Source organism: Lycium barbarum, chromosome 9, assembly GCF_019175385.1.
Source record: "Lycium barbarum isolate Lr01 chromosome 9, ASM1917538v2, whole genome shotgun sequence".
In the NCBI taxonomy this organism is placed as follows: domain Eukaryota; kingdom Viridiplantae; phylum Streptophyta; class Magnoliopsida; order Solanales; family Solanaceae; genus Lycium; species Lycium barbarum.
The window spans coordinates 15,048-29,122 of record NC_083345.1 but is presented as its reverse complement, the minus strand read 5'-3'; the positions used below and the strand labels follow the sequence as shown (position 1 = coordinate 29,122).

General features: G+C 34.1%; 1 protein-coding gene across 1 annotated transcript; it reads left to right on the top strand.

The window, feature by feature from the left end:
• The first annotated feature begins 671 nt into the window (after positions 1-671).
• On the top strand, positions 672-4,181 carry LOC132608958 (chitinase-like protein 1). The gene is made up of 4 exons (XM_060322779.1): positions 672-932; positions 1,039-1,441; positions 2,918-3,077; positions 3,487-4,181. Exons 1-4 carry the CDS (start codon positions 813-815, stop codon positions 3,899-3,901), a joined length of 1,098 nt encoding a protein of 365 aa, XP_060178762.1. The 5' UTR covers positions 672-812; the 3' UTR covers positions 3,902-4,181.
• Positions 4,182-14,075: the final 9,894 nt, after the last annotated feature.

Here is a 14,075-nt window from a genome sequence, read left to right as displayed (position 1 = left end):
CAAAAATTACAATTTCAAAAACTATGGCCAAATACAACTCCAACTCCAACTCCAAAATTTCAAAAAAAGTGATTTTGTTTTTTGGTATGTATGGACACACGGGGCCTTAAATTATTACGAGAGATATTATTTTCTCTAAGCATAAGCTAAGTATTATATTTTCGATTGTCTTAGAAATGATTATGATTATTTTTAAAAAGAAAAGTAAGACACGTAAAATTAATACGTGGGGATAAGTATATATTTTTTTAGAAAATATGTATGATCTTTTTTAAGACAATCAATAAATATAAAATTAGCTTATTAATGATGCAACACAAATAGACACGGCAAACCTTCATTAATATATAAGTTGATGCCTTAGCCTATTCTTAGACCATTCATTAGGCTACAAAAATTTGTGTTTGCATAGGGCATCTATTGCCGTGTTATGCAAGTTTTTATTTTTATTTTAAAAGATCGGATAACGAATGATAATGGAGAACGTTAACACCTTTTTACATAACGCATAAAAAGGTGCGTTGAAGGTATTTTAATATCATCTTTTTTCTAGAGGTATTTTGGTTCAATTAATTTTTTATTGGGTTATTTTGGTTCCGGATTCTGTTTTCAGCACTAAAAGTTGACCCAAAAAGGAGGAGGATTAGGAAGAGCTAAATAGGGGTTAGCTGTCAAAGAAAAGAAAAAAGAAAAGGGAAAATGGTAAGGCTGTCGGTGGAGTGGCATTAGCTCAAGTGGGGTCAGCCTTCACCTTCCCACTGCTTTGCTTGATTCCAAATCCAGCCTGTTTCCCATCTACACCGTCCATTCCCATGTTCCTCCAATCTCCACCGCTACTCTCACACTTATTGAAAGAGATACTCCATCTAACTCTTACATTGTATTGCACCCCAAGAAAATTGAATCATCTAAAAATCAATTCTTCATTTTCAGTAAGTTGTCTTTTCACTTTCATTAGTATATTTCTCTTTAAATAAATGTGCGAGCAATTTTCTTTTATTCTTGTGTAGTGATTTCATCTTTCCTCTTTGCTTGCAGAAGAGAAAAATGGGGATCTTGAAAATTGGGATAATTTTGCTAATAGCGATCTCAATCGTGGGTAGTGTGAGTGGAGATGAGAATGAGTCATTTAAGAAGCGACCAACAATAGTGAAGATGGTGAAGGGTACGAAGATGTGTGTTAAGGATTGGGAGTGCAACAAACTATCAAAGTTCTGTTGTAACTTGACAATAACAGATTATCTAGACACAGACCAATTTGAGATGCTATTCGCAAAGAGGAACTCACCGGTGGCACATGCAGTTGGATTCTGGGATTACGGCTCTTTCATAAATGCTGCAGCACTTTATCAGCCTATTGGATTTGGTACCACTGGTGGTAAGAAAATGCAGATGAAGGAAATTGCTGCTTTCCTTGGCCATGTTGGTAGCAAAACTACTTGTAAGTTCCCCAGTCTTGATGATTACAAAAATAGACTTTGACAACTTATTACATCTTTAGCGTGAAGGATTTTGATTGGGGATTTGATTCAATTAACTGTGTTGAGCTAATTACTAACCCTCTGTTTGGATGGTTGTTTCATGTGGTTCATTAATGTACAGTATGGTGTTGTATTGTATTGTACTGTATCGTTTGTTGTGATTTAATAACATTTGTATTGTTTGGTTTGACTGTATGTGGTTTGACTGTATGGTATTATATAATAACTTGTAAGTTTACTAAAATACCCTTTAACTCTTAATTAGAAATTAGTTTATATATATCAATAAAACTCAGGTAAAGAATAAAAACTCATTTTAAAGAATAAAATAGGAACTTTAAAAAATAAGTAGGTATTGGGTGGGGGTGGTGGAGGGGTGGGTGGTAGGGTGGGGGGGTTGGGTGGTGGTGAGGGGTAGTGGGTGGGGTGGTGGAGGGGTGGGTGGCTGTGGGATGAGGGTGGAGGTAGTGGGTGAGTTGTTGTGGGGTGGGGTTGGGCGGTGGGGAGGGCTAGTGGGTGGTGGTTGGGGTGGGTAGCAGAGGAGTGGGGTAGTTGGGGTGGGGATGGGTGGTAGGGCAGGGGTGAGTGGGATGGAGGGTGGGGTAGGGTGGATCGTGGAGGGTGGGGTATAATGGAGAAATGAAATACGTAACCACGGAAAAACCACCAAATCCGTGGTTACAAAAATTGGGACTTTTCATGGTTATATAACCATGGGATGAAACCACGGTTTACAACACCATATCACATAATTTTAAGAACAATGGAAACAAATATGGTTTCGTAGAAAACCATACATTAAACCACGGGAAACCACCATCCAAACAGGGGGTAAGGAAAACAGAGCTGTTTTAGTCCAATAATTCTATGAGGAATAACTGAAATGGGAAATCTTCCTAGAGTGGCGTATATTATATTTGAGATGGAGTTGTTATGCTGAAAAGTGACTTGTATATGTTTTGTTTGAAGAATTTTTGGCTCTTTTACCATCCATGGATGACTTAACTTATTCTTGGTATCTATCTGTTTGTACCTCGGCATGCTTAACTTGTGGCAGTATGTACACATAACCTGATATGTGCAAAATGAATTTTTGTTTTGGTGAACAAATGGCCTTTTAGACATAATATTTAATCACTATTTGTCTTCGTCAAAAGTTTGGCATGATTTCTCCAAATGAGATTATTATCTTGTGTTATTTCATCAAATGATACAGGTATTGCCTCAAAACAAAAGATTTTGGGATTTAATTTGGTTACGATACCCAATTCTGAATAGTTTTTTTGTTCACTCCTTAATCTCTGGAGATTCATGTTTCTACTGTAGTTGGAGTTTCTCTGACCACTTCAGATTTAACCTGGTAGCTTATTTTGCCGTGATATCTCTTCACCTCAGTTGTCTTATCTCTCTGCTAACTTACAACTCTATGTTAACAGGTGGTTATGGAGTCGCCACTGGTGGACCACTGGCTTGGGGTTTGTGCTATAACAAGGAAATGAGTCCGAGCCAAGATTACTGTGATGATTACTTCAAATTAACCTACCCATGCACTCCTGGAGCTCAATATTATGGTCGTGGTGCCTTGCCTATCTACTGGTACATGTTCTTTTACTGATTTTTTGACAACATTTATGAATATTACACTCCTTTATCGGTTTATCACTTGCTACATTTGGCACGAGATTGCATTTTTGGATTACAGAAATATCTTGCTGGTTTACAGGAAGTTTTGTGATTTGAGACTCAATTCACTTTCACCGGACAATAAATATCGTACTTAAAGGAGAAGGAAAAGAAAAATGCATTTATTCCACTTGATATGCTTGAAAAAGATTGCTGTAGTTCTAATCCAATTACTAATTCAAGTATATGCACCTTCATACTGTCATTCTCGTCATGCCTGAGCTGCTTGCATGCTTTGATTGCACGTTTGATTTGTACTGTTACATTCAGCTAGCATAGAGAGGTATTAAGAATTTGTTTTTTATTGGTATTTCTACCATAGGAACTACAATTATGGAGCTATTGGTGAAGCCCTCAAGCTAAATCTGTTAGACCATCCCGAATACATTGAACAAAATGCTACCATGGCTTTCCAGGCTGCAATTTGGAGGTGGATGAACCCAATGAAAAAGGGTCAGCCTTCAGCTCATGATGCCTTTGTTGGCAATTGGAAGCCCACCAAGAATGATACTTTGTCTAAACGACTTCCTGGTTTTGGCACGACCATGAACATTCTCTATGGTGACAGTGTTTGTGGCCAAGGTGATGTTGATGACATGAACAGCATCATCTCCCATTTCCAGTATTACCTTGATTTGATGGGTGTTGGTCGTGAGGAAGCAGGGCCTCACGAAGTACTCACCTGCGGGGAGCAAAAAGTTTTTAACCCAACCGCTGCCCCTGCTGCCGCTTCTTGAGACTTATGTTGGATTGGTAAGCATGCCTTCCTACCTTAGGCCGAAAGAAGCATACAATAAGTGGAGTGATTCTGTGAAATGTATGACACTGAAATGGATTGGGAATCTATTGTGAAATGTTGCCATTCTTGTTGTCTATCATGTAATTTTTTGGACTTTGATTTTTTCTTACGTTTATGGTTTGATATATATATATATGTATATCTATGTACTGTGAAGCCTCTAGATTGTAATTTGTATAACTGTTAAAAGTTGCAATTCTATTGCCCTGTTGCATTCACTGTCCTGTGACATGTTACTCATTGTTACCATTTTGTCATAAGTTGTTTGGGGGCTATTGGTGAAGACTAGCCAATGTGGGTAAGAGTCAGAAAAAATAACATAATTTTGGCCAACTTTGTCTCTTATTGGAGACAAAGTTGTTACGTATTTCGAACTTCTTCACACACCAACGATCATTTGTTACGAGGAACGTAGCTCACTTTGAAACCATTGTTCTTTTCTGTATTTTCTGCACTAATAACCTTTGTATCTATTTATCAAAAAATTAATTGTTGAATGGAAGGACTGACAAAATAAATAATGTTAACTTTCATCTGAATCGAAGATCTGAATCGAAGGAATCATGTTAACTTTCATCCATTTTTATCTTCGTCGAAAAAAAGAAAAGAAAAAAAAAAGAATCATTCATTTTTATACAAAAAATGGTAACTATCTGGTCTCAGCATGTAAGCTGCATCTTTATGAAATCGTTACTAAAGAAGTTCTAAAGTAGACTTTGTAGCTCCATAGCATCCTTACATGGAAAGTATTTGTTTGGAGGTTTTTGTAGTCGCAGAATGAGTTGTAACCTAATTCTTTGTCGGCGCCAAAATGGCACGTTTTTGGACCTTGAAGACAAAAATGGTATGTCTTCTTTTTTTTATACTAAAAGGGGCTTTTCGTTGGTTATCCAACAAAATGTTAACCCCATTTAACATTTCCGTCAAATGTAAAAAAAATAAAAATAAAAAATTGTATTTCGTTACATACCTGGCCAAATACATTTTTTTTTTGTATTTCGCTAGGTTACTAGCGAAATGTAATTCATTTTTTTCCTTTTTTTTTAAATCCACTTTTTCGTGTGTTTTTTTTAAGTTTCCTAAAATAAAATTATGAAAATATAAATTTTTTAGGACACAAAAAAATCAATTTTCCTGATTTATTGTTTCAGATATTTTAATTAATTAAAAAAATTCAATTTTTCATTTCTTTTCAAAAAGCAGGTTTAAAAAATGAGATTCATTTTTCCTGATTCTAAAAAAAACCATTTTCCAGATTTAAAAAAAATAAAAATAATTAGCCAGTAATAAAATGCCATAATTTACATATTTTTTAAAAAAAAAAATTAGTATTGACCGTTAGTCAAAGGGCATAAATGAGCCAAAAAGTTGAATTGAAGGATATTCGTAGCAAAATAGATGAATGAAGGGTATTTTTAGACTTTTTTTTAAAAGATCGCAACATATTCGAAATAAAGTTACGCATTAAAAAATAACACACTTAAGGAACAATTAGTGTTTTTTTTTTCCATACTTTGACCAACGATTAGTCGTGTGTCAAGATTCCGAAATGTCAATATTTTATATAGAACATGATATTTTTTTCTGCGTACAATAATGTAAGCTCAATACATCAAAGATATATAGATGTTCAGATCGTCGTTTTAGGGGTTGAAAAGGTGCCCAAAGTAAGTTTTGTTTGGAAACTTTAGATTTAAGTGTTTTATTTTTTAAGGTTTTGATTCAAGCGTGTTATTTTTTAATCAAGACATAATTTTATTTTGAATATAAATCTAATTCAATTAGATAAAAACATAGTTAAAAAATATAGGAGAAAAAGTAGTTGTAAATTGGTGAAACTTTAAACAGTCATAACTTTGCGCTCGGATATCCGATTTATGCAATTTTTTTTTTTTTGATTTTGCATATTTTTCCGAGATCTAGCAGCTAAAACAGCCATAAGGCGGTTTGGCCGGGCCGATTTTCTAGAAAACCTCTTTTTTCCCTTCCAATTTTAATTTTCCCCCAAATTGGTGGGAAATTTTCAGTTTTCTTTACTTATAATATGATGATGCGCAATAGACTTCAAAATAAAAATTTCGGAGTAATGTAGCTGTGAATGTCAATTTCACTTATGTGGTTTCAATTTTTGAAAATAAAGCTGACTAATTTTCTCGACATATAAAGTTCTAAAATAATCTTACAAAAATATAACACTTAAACCTAAAGTTTCCAAAACTACTGCAGTAAAATACTGCTTTATACAAAAAATAATCTTTAACATAGTATTTTACTGTGTTATTAGACTTAACTGCGCCGTTACAGTTTAGTTTTTGAGAAAAGGATCAAAATAGTATTTTACATTTAGGTTTGGACCTAAAACTATATACGTTCTGTTACATGGAGCATTATGCTTGCATAAGTGGTGTGCTTTTAGTTAATTCCCAAATATTTTGTTAAACATTTAACAGAAAATGGCAAAAATGCTCCTGAACTATTAGAAAAGGTCTAAAAATACCCTTTATTCATCTATTTTGCTACGAATACCCCTCAATTCAACTTTTTGGCTCATTTATTCAATACTAATTTTAAAAAAAAAATGTAAATTATGGCATTTTATTACTGGCAATTTTTTTTTTTTTTAAATCTGGAAAATGGTTTTTTTAGAATCAGGAAAAATGAATCTCATTTTTTAAACATGCTTTTTGAAAAGAAATGAAAAATTGGATTTTTTTTAATTAATTAAAATATCTGAAACAATAAATCAGGAAAATTGATTTTTTTGTGTCCTAAAAAATTTATATTTTCATAATTTTATTTTAAGAAACTTAAAAAAAAAAACACACGAAAAAGTGGATTTAAAAAAAAAAAAAGGAAAAAAAATGAATTACATTTCGCTAGTAACCTAGCGAAATACAAAAAAAAAATTAAAAAAAATTGTATTTCGCCAGGTATGTAACGAAATACAATTTTTTTTTTTTTTTTTTACATTTGACGGAAATGTTAAATGGGGTTAACATTTCGTTGGATAACCAACGAAAAGCCCCTTTTGGTATATATAAAAAAAGACATATCATTTTTATCTTCAAAGTCCAAAAACGTGCCATTTTGGCGCCGGACTCTATCCATTTGGGCACCAAACAAGTTGGCCTCACTTCCTCCTATTGTTAGAACTTAGACGAGACGAATACATTCACTAAAGAATGAGATTTTACTCAGTAGAGTATATCATAATTTTACTCCAACGCGTCTCCCGTTAGTGACATAAGGAATAACCTTCCCGAAGAGCTTGAAATATAGTGTTGGTTATTTGAAACTATGGCACTAGCAAGGATAAGTTTATAAAAATGACTTTGAAATGAGCTGATCTTGACTTTTGTCTCAATTTTTCTGATTTGTTTACAAAATAACCTCAATAGCATTTAATGAGACAAAATTACCCCCTCCCATCCCACCCACGCTTCAATCACCATTTCTTCTTTTACAGCTCCATCCCTCTCCTCCTCCATTACAAAATTGGCATTGAGTTAAAATTTAATATAACCAAATATTGTCTTCTTTACCAAGTCTGGTTAGGCATTGCAAAGTGGATGAAAGGAAGTAGTCACAGAGCTGCAAGCTGGGAGCATTGTAGAGATTGGGTTATCAGTGAAACTAAGGGAAAGTTCAGAAGGGCAGAAATACATTTGCAATGTCAGAGATACGACAAGATCTAAGTCTATGATCCCATCTTTCCTAATGTAAGGGCCCGTTTGACCATGAGAATTTTTCACTTTTTTTCGGATTTTTTTCACTTTATTTGAAAATCAGTGTTTGACCATGAAAATTTCATAAGTTGTATTTGAAATTGGAAAAACGCTAAAAACCTTATTTTCACTTTTTTCACATCCATTACATTCAAACAATCAAATATTCTTTGCAAAAACTATAACCAAACACAAACTCTAACTTCAAAATTCCAAATAAAGTGAATAATTTTTTGTTTTCATGACCAAAGGCCTACTAAGTCTTAGTTTTGTGATTTTACTAAGTCTTTTTCAATGACTGTATGAGTTTAACTTTTGAGATAGCAAGCTGCTTTTAAGCTTTTCTATGGCGTTGATTGTACAAAGCGTTACACGTTGGTGATTAATAAAATTGTTAGTTACCTTAAAAAAAAAAAAAAAAAAAGAAGAAGAAGAAGAAGAAGAAGAAACCTTCAGGACCTCACCAACAATGGATAGAAATAGGCTATTTAAGCTCATCCTCACAATTAAGGAATGTCTGACCTAAGGCCAAAACTTCAGGAAAAATTGAATCTATCTGGACGATTACTAAAAACATTGCCTAATAGGAAACACTTATGACATTAATGTAGAATGATTTAGGTATTACTTTGTTAATAAAAACTTAACCACATTATAATTAAAACAAAATAAACAATAAAGTACAAGCAATTATACATATAGACACACGAAAAAAAATAAAAAAACTAGTGTAATACAAAATTATCATTGTTAATAGAAAGATAAATGAACCAACAATTATTAAACATTAAGGAAAGTCATAACTTCAAAAAAGAAAATCAGGCAAATATTGAGTCTACCCATGCTTACAATTTGTTGCGAACTATTGTCAAATAATCAATACTTAAGCTGCAGAAATTAATGCCTTTTCAATGTTCCACACAGCTTTTGCCGCAAGGATAATGTCACGGCACATTTGATGTCTTATGCAAGAAGTTTTTATTGTTTTTAAGTTGGTTTTGCATTGTTTCTTATGTCGATTGTTGCGTTGTAGGCGTTTGGAGATCAAGTGGCAAAAAATAAAAAAAATTGCGGTAAGAGTCCTGATTTTGATGACATACGGACCGCATGGACAACACTTTAGCTTTCCCTATAGTTCACTTGTTACATCTTGTAGAATTGTCTTCAAATGTTTCCCCATAGGCAAATTTTAAGTCGAGGTCTTGGTTTATTCAGTGTATCACATTTTTGTCTTGAGGGCAACACTTTACCTCATATTCACTTGTTATGTCTTGTAAAATTGTCTATAAGTATTGCTTCACAGGCAAAATTTAGCTTGATCTTTATGCCTTTTTTATTTATCGTAAGGGTTTTACCTGATATTCACTTGTCATGCCTTGTATACATTAAAAAAGGATCTACAATGTTTGCCGCAAAGGTAACATTTTACTTTATATTTGATGGTTATGTCTCGTAGAGTTGCTATAATTATTGTCCGTGGGCAAAGATTAGCTTGAGGGCTTGACCCTATTGCTTTTAATGTCCCACAACATTTGGGGTAAGGGCAACAGTTTACCTCGTATTCACTTGCTATGTATGTTAAAAAATATTGCACCATGGGCAAAACATAGCTCGATCCCTGTGGGGTTTTTTCACTGTTCACAATTTTTGTCACTTACGTTATATTTATATGTCATATCTTGTAGAGTTGTTTACAGGTTTTGCTCCAAAGGCAAAACTTAGCTCAAGGGTTCGATCCCTCAACTTTAAAAATCCACAACATTTGCCAAAAGTAACATTTTACTTTATATTTGTTGGTTATGTCTTGTAGAATCATATAGGCGAAAGTAGGGGTGGCAAACGAGCGGGTCGGGTCAAATTTGAACATATCAAAAACAGATTAATTGACAGATAATATGGATATTTCATATTATTTACTAGATAAGCATCTGCACGGGCCCAACATTTTCTATTCTCGGATATTGCATTTTGATTTATATAAATTGTGCCACAATTTTAGGTTCTGAATGAGAAAAAAAGTTAGGTTTTGACTCATTTTATAAAAATAGTTTGTGTGTCACAATATGATAGTAATTCCCCGTGGATCATCATAACTTTTGATGGATGAGCAAAAACTTGCCTTGCCAAAAGTCCTTGAGGATTGTCCGGACTTTAGTACAAATTATGTCATAAATTTTAAAATGACTCACAATTATAATTTTAAAAAAATGACTTACAAGTTTTGGTGGATCTCAGAATACGAATGGTTGGGCAAAAACTTGCCTCATATATGCAAGCAAAATTCTGACGGATCGTCATAAGTTTTGATGGATTGGTAAACCTCTCCCTCTATGCGGGATTTTTATTATCAAATTTGTCTTTCATTAAACCAAATAACTATGAGTATTCAAACGTAATAAAGCACATTTTTGTCAAATATTATAAAGTTCAAGAAATGAATAATGTTATATTTCAAGATTCATTTATTGCAGCAAGATCGAAGGTAGCAACGCGATGTGGAAATTAAATTATGTAAAAATAGTGAACGAATGTTAAGAATTCCTTAATTTAGTTTTGATAATAACCTGTTTTGAAAAGAATATTTGTCATGACACACAATTATTTGCTAGAACTCTTAAGACCCAACTTCATTTTAGTAAGGTCAGAAGGAACACCTAGGTCATCGATACTAATTCATTGTTAGTTTCAGACTATGTAATTCTGAATAAAAGAATCTTTAATTATGGCAGTATGCAATTTATTAAGAAAAAAATAATAATTTAATGTCAAAACAATTTAATCTAACAAACCTATGCTCTAAAAAATGAAAATAAAAGCACTACGCGTCATTAGTGCATGGAACGAATGATGAAACGGGAAGTTAAGTCCATCGAAAATCAGAATTATTTCCCAACGATTGTGTTTTTAGCTTGAACATACCCTTTGAGAAAGATAATTTTAAGAAAATAATTTTTTTATGATATAAATGATTATATATTTTGGACTAATTCTAAAAATTAAAACAACAACAACAACAACAACAACCCAGTGAAATCCCACAACGTGGGGTCTGGGGAGGGTAGAGTGTACGCAGACCTTACTCCTACCAAGGTAGGATGGCTGTTTCCGAGAGACCCTCGACTCAATAATTAAAAATTAAAAATATCCAATAATATGACCGGGAGGAGGCAGTAATGTATACGTAAAGCGAAATAAATTTAAACTATGAACAGGTGCATAAATATGATTATATGAGCAATGGACAAGTTAATTGGAAAAAGTTGTCGGCCATAGTCATAATAATAAATGACCCCACTTGAAATCAATGCAACTATATCAAAGGGCTAAAAAGTCAACACTGTAAAAAACTAATAAAACGTGTACAACAATCAACTTATTTGGAGTAATTACCTAACTATGAAATTACCTAAATACCCTAAAAATTTATCCCTATTCCATAATAGTATAAAGTATAAATATAAAAAATATAAATATAAATGTGGGCCGCAATTGCTTTTGCTATTTCACGTTCAATCCTTTTTTGATTCCCCATTCATTTTTTTCTTTTTAATATATGTGGACCCCATCTTTTAATTTCAGGTGACCATTGAGGGAGTTCATGGTCGACGACGATCCTGGCAAGCATGGGCCTAACACAAAGAATAGCACTCCTTCTGTTTCAATTTATGTGAGACATTTTCTTTTTAGTCTGTCTAAAAAAGAATGATATATTTTTATGTCTAGAAATCATTTAACTTAAACTTTTTTTTTCACCTTTAATGAAATGATTTACATCCATACAAAAATCTATGACTTGTTTTAGACCACAAGTTTCAAAGATCTTTCCTTTCTTTTTTAAACTTCGTACCTAGTCAAATTATATCACATAAATTAGGACACAGAGAGTACCTTTTAGTAATATGATTATGGAATTTTTATTATAGAAAGTTTTATAATTCAATTAATTGAAAATATCAATAAATTATTTTACTTAGTCCGCTTCTTCCATATATGACTTTCCTAGTTTGGTTCTCTAATTGAAAGATTTGAAATACACCTTCTCCTACCGAGTTTCATGCCATCATCTCTTTCTAAATTTAATTATTTATAAGTATGAATTTGAAAAAAATAAAAAGGATTTACTAAGCATATATTATTAATGTAGAACTAAATCTGGTCAAATGAAAAAAGAACACTGTGTAGCCCTTGCATAAAGCAATTTAAAAGTTAAAAGAGGAAGCACCAAAATGATACTCCCTTTGTTTCAATTTATGTGAACCTATTTACTTATTAATCCGTACCAAAAAGACTGACATCTTTCTATAGTTGGAAACACTTTACCTTTATGCAATAATTTATAGCCACACGAAATATATGTGACTCATTTAGGACCACAAGTTTAAAAGTCTCCCCTTCTTTATTAAACTCCGTGCCCAGTCAAATGGTTCACATAAATTGAAACGGATGGAGTATAAAACCAAACAAAGTAGTAATTTATAGGGTTAGGGTTTTAGGGGCTTAGGGTTTTTAAGGTATTAGGGTATAGGGTTTAGAGTTTAGTGTTTAGGATTTCGGGGTATAAGGTTTAGGGATTGGGGTTTCAGGGGCTTAGGGTTTTTAAGGTATTAAGGTTTAGGGTTTAGATTTTAGTGTTTAGGATTTCAGGGTATAAGGTTTAGGGATTGGGGTTTCAGGGTTTAGGCTTTAGGATTTAGGGTTTAGGGTTCAGGTTTAGGTTTTAGGATGTAGGGTTTAGGGTTTCAGGGTTTCAGGGTTTAGGGTTCAAGGTTTCAGGGTTTAGGGTTTCAGGGTTCGAGGTTCAGGGTTTGTGGTTCACAGTTCAAGGTTCACAGTTCAGGGTTTAAGGTTTAGGGTTTAGGGTTTTAGGGTTTAGGTTTTAGGTTTTAGGTTTTTTAGGGTTGCAGGTTTTTTTTTTCCTTTAATGACGCAACCCAAGGAGAGATCACTCCTCCGGCGGTCAGGGGCTGAGCAACACCCCCAGGCCTTATCATATAACTGAAAATTTAAAACTACAGGAGGGGGACATAAACCTTACCTCCAACCTATGGTGGTACCGGGATTGGTCATCCATCTAAAGACAACCAATTGGTCCCATAATCTACAAGGAACCTACATTCTATGCACCTAAAGGAAAGGACTCCTTTCAATACACAAATCTAGGAAAGTAAATAAGGGAGACTCTCCCCTTACAAAGAAATATATGGGGGTCTATATTACAAAAGAGGTCCTCTTCATGGTAGCTATAACCGAGGGAGAAAGCTAAAATGAAGAGGACTATATATGCAACAAACATTGTTATATAGAGTAGCACCAAAAATTGCATAGTAATATGCAGAACTGCAGATGGCAGCAGCCCCAACTGCAGCCAAAAACCAGCAATTCAAGGGGGTTTCAGTACCCTCTTTGTCTTCCTTTTTCTGAAGCTAATCATGCTCATTTTCTCAAGCTTGAAGTGGCCTTTACAAGTATGAGGAAGATGCTGCCAAGTATGGAAAAATTCAGGACCATTAAGGTTGTGGCTGTGTTTAGATAGTGCATCAGCAGTAGCATTTGCCTCTCTAAACACATGCCTACACTTGAAATTGTGTACCTTCTCAATAACTCTAGACAATGCATAAAAAGGTTGGGCTAAATTCCATGGTGGTTTGGCTTCTTGTTTGATCCATCTAAGAAGTAATTCAGAATCCACTTCTAGTAAAACATTGTGCAGTCCCTGCTGCACACACCAGCTGAGTCCTCTAGTTGCTGCTTCCAGCTCTGCAAAATTATTGGTTCCATCTCCAAGAGGGATGGAATATGCCACAATAAGGTCACCCACATGATTTCTTACAATGCCCCCAGCTCCTATACTTCCAGGGTTACCTAAGGCACTGCCATCAGTGTTCAACTTTACCCATCCCATTGCTGGTTTTTCCCAGCAGACCTGAGTGATCTTAGTCTCCTGTATACAATTCTCAGCAATTATGGTCAAGTCTTTCCAGTTAGAAGGCCACTCAATGTGAGGAAATGAGGTTCTCAGCAGGTTGCTAGTGTTCTTGAACACCTCATACTTAACTCTAGAGGAGTTAGAATTTTTTCCTCCATATTTAGAAGCACATCTGTTCTTCCATAGGTTCCAGCCAATAAAGATAGGGGTGGACTGAAGTATGAGCTTGTGGGCCTCATTCTTATGTTTTGACAGCCACCGATTCATGAGAAGATTGCTAAGAGGGAGGGTTTTATGCCTGATGCCTAGAAAACCAGAAAAATACTGCCAAATGTGTTTTGCAAAATTACCAGACACAAATATATGATCAATACTATCAGGCCCTGGTATATAGCAACAGGAGCAATCTGAAGGTTCAATTCCCCAAGATGTGATTTTGTCATCTGTTGGGAGTTTGTTCC

Bases quoted from the DNA above. Each gene is read 5' to 3' on its own strand.
- LOC132608958 (XM_060322779.1), top strand. From the start codon at position 813: ATGTTCCTCCAATCTCCACCGCTACTCTCACACTTATTGAAAGAGATA. The intron at 933-1,038 runs GTAAGTTGTCTT...CTTTGCTTGCAG, and splicing joins AAATCAATTCTTCATTTTCA to AAGAGAAAAATGGGGATCTT. The intron at 1,442-2,917 runs GTAAGTTCCCCA...CTATGTTAACAG, and splicing joins TGTTGGTAGCAAAACTACTT to GTGGTTATGGAGTCGCCACT.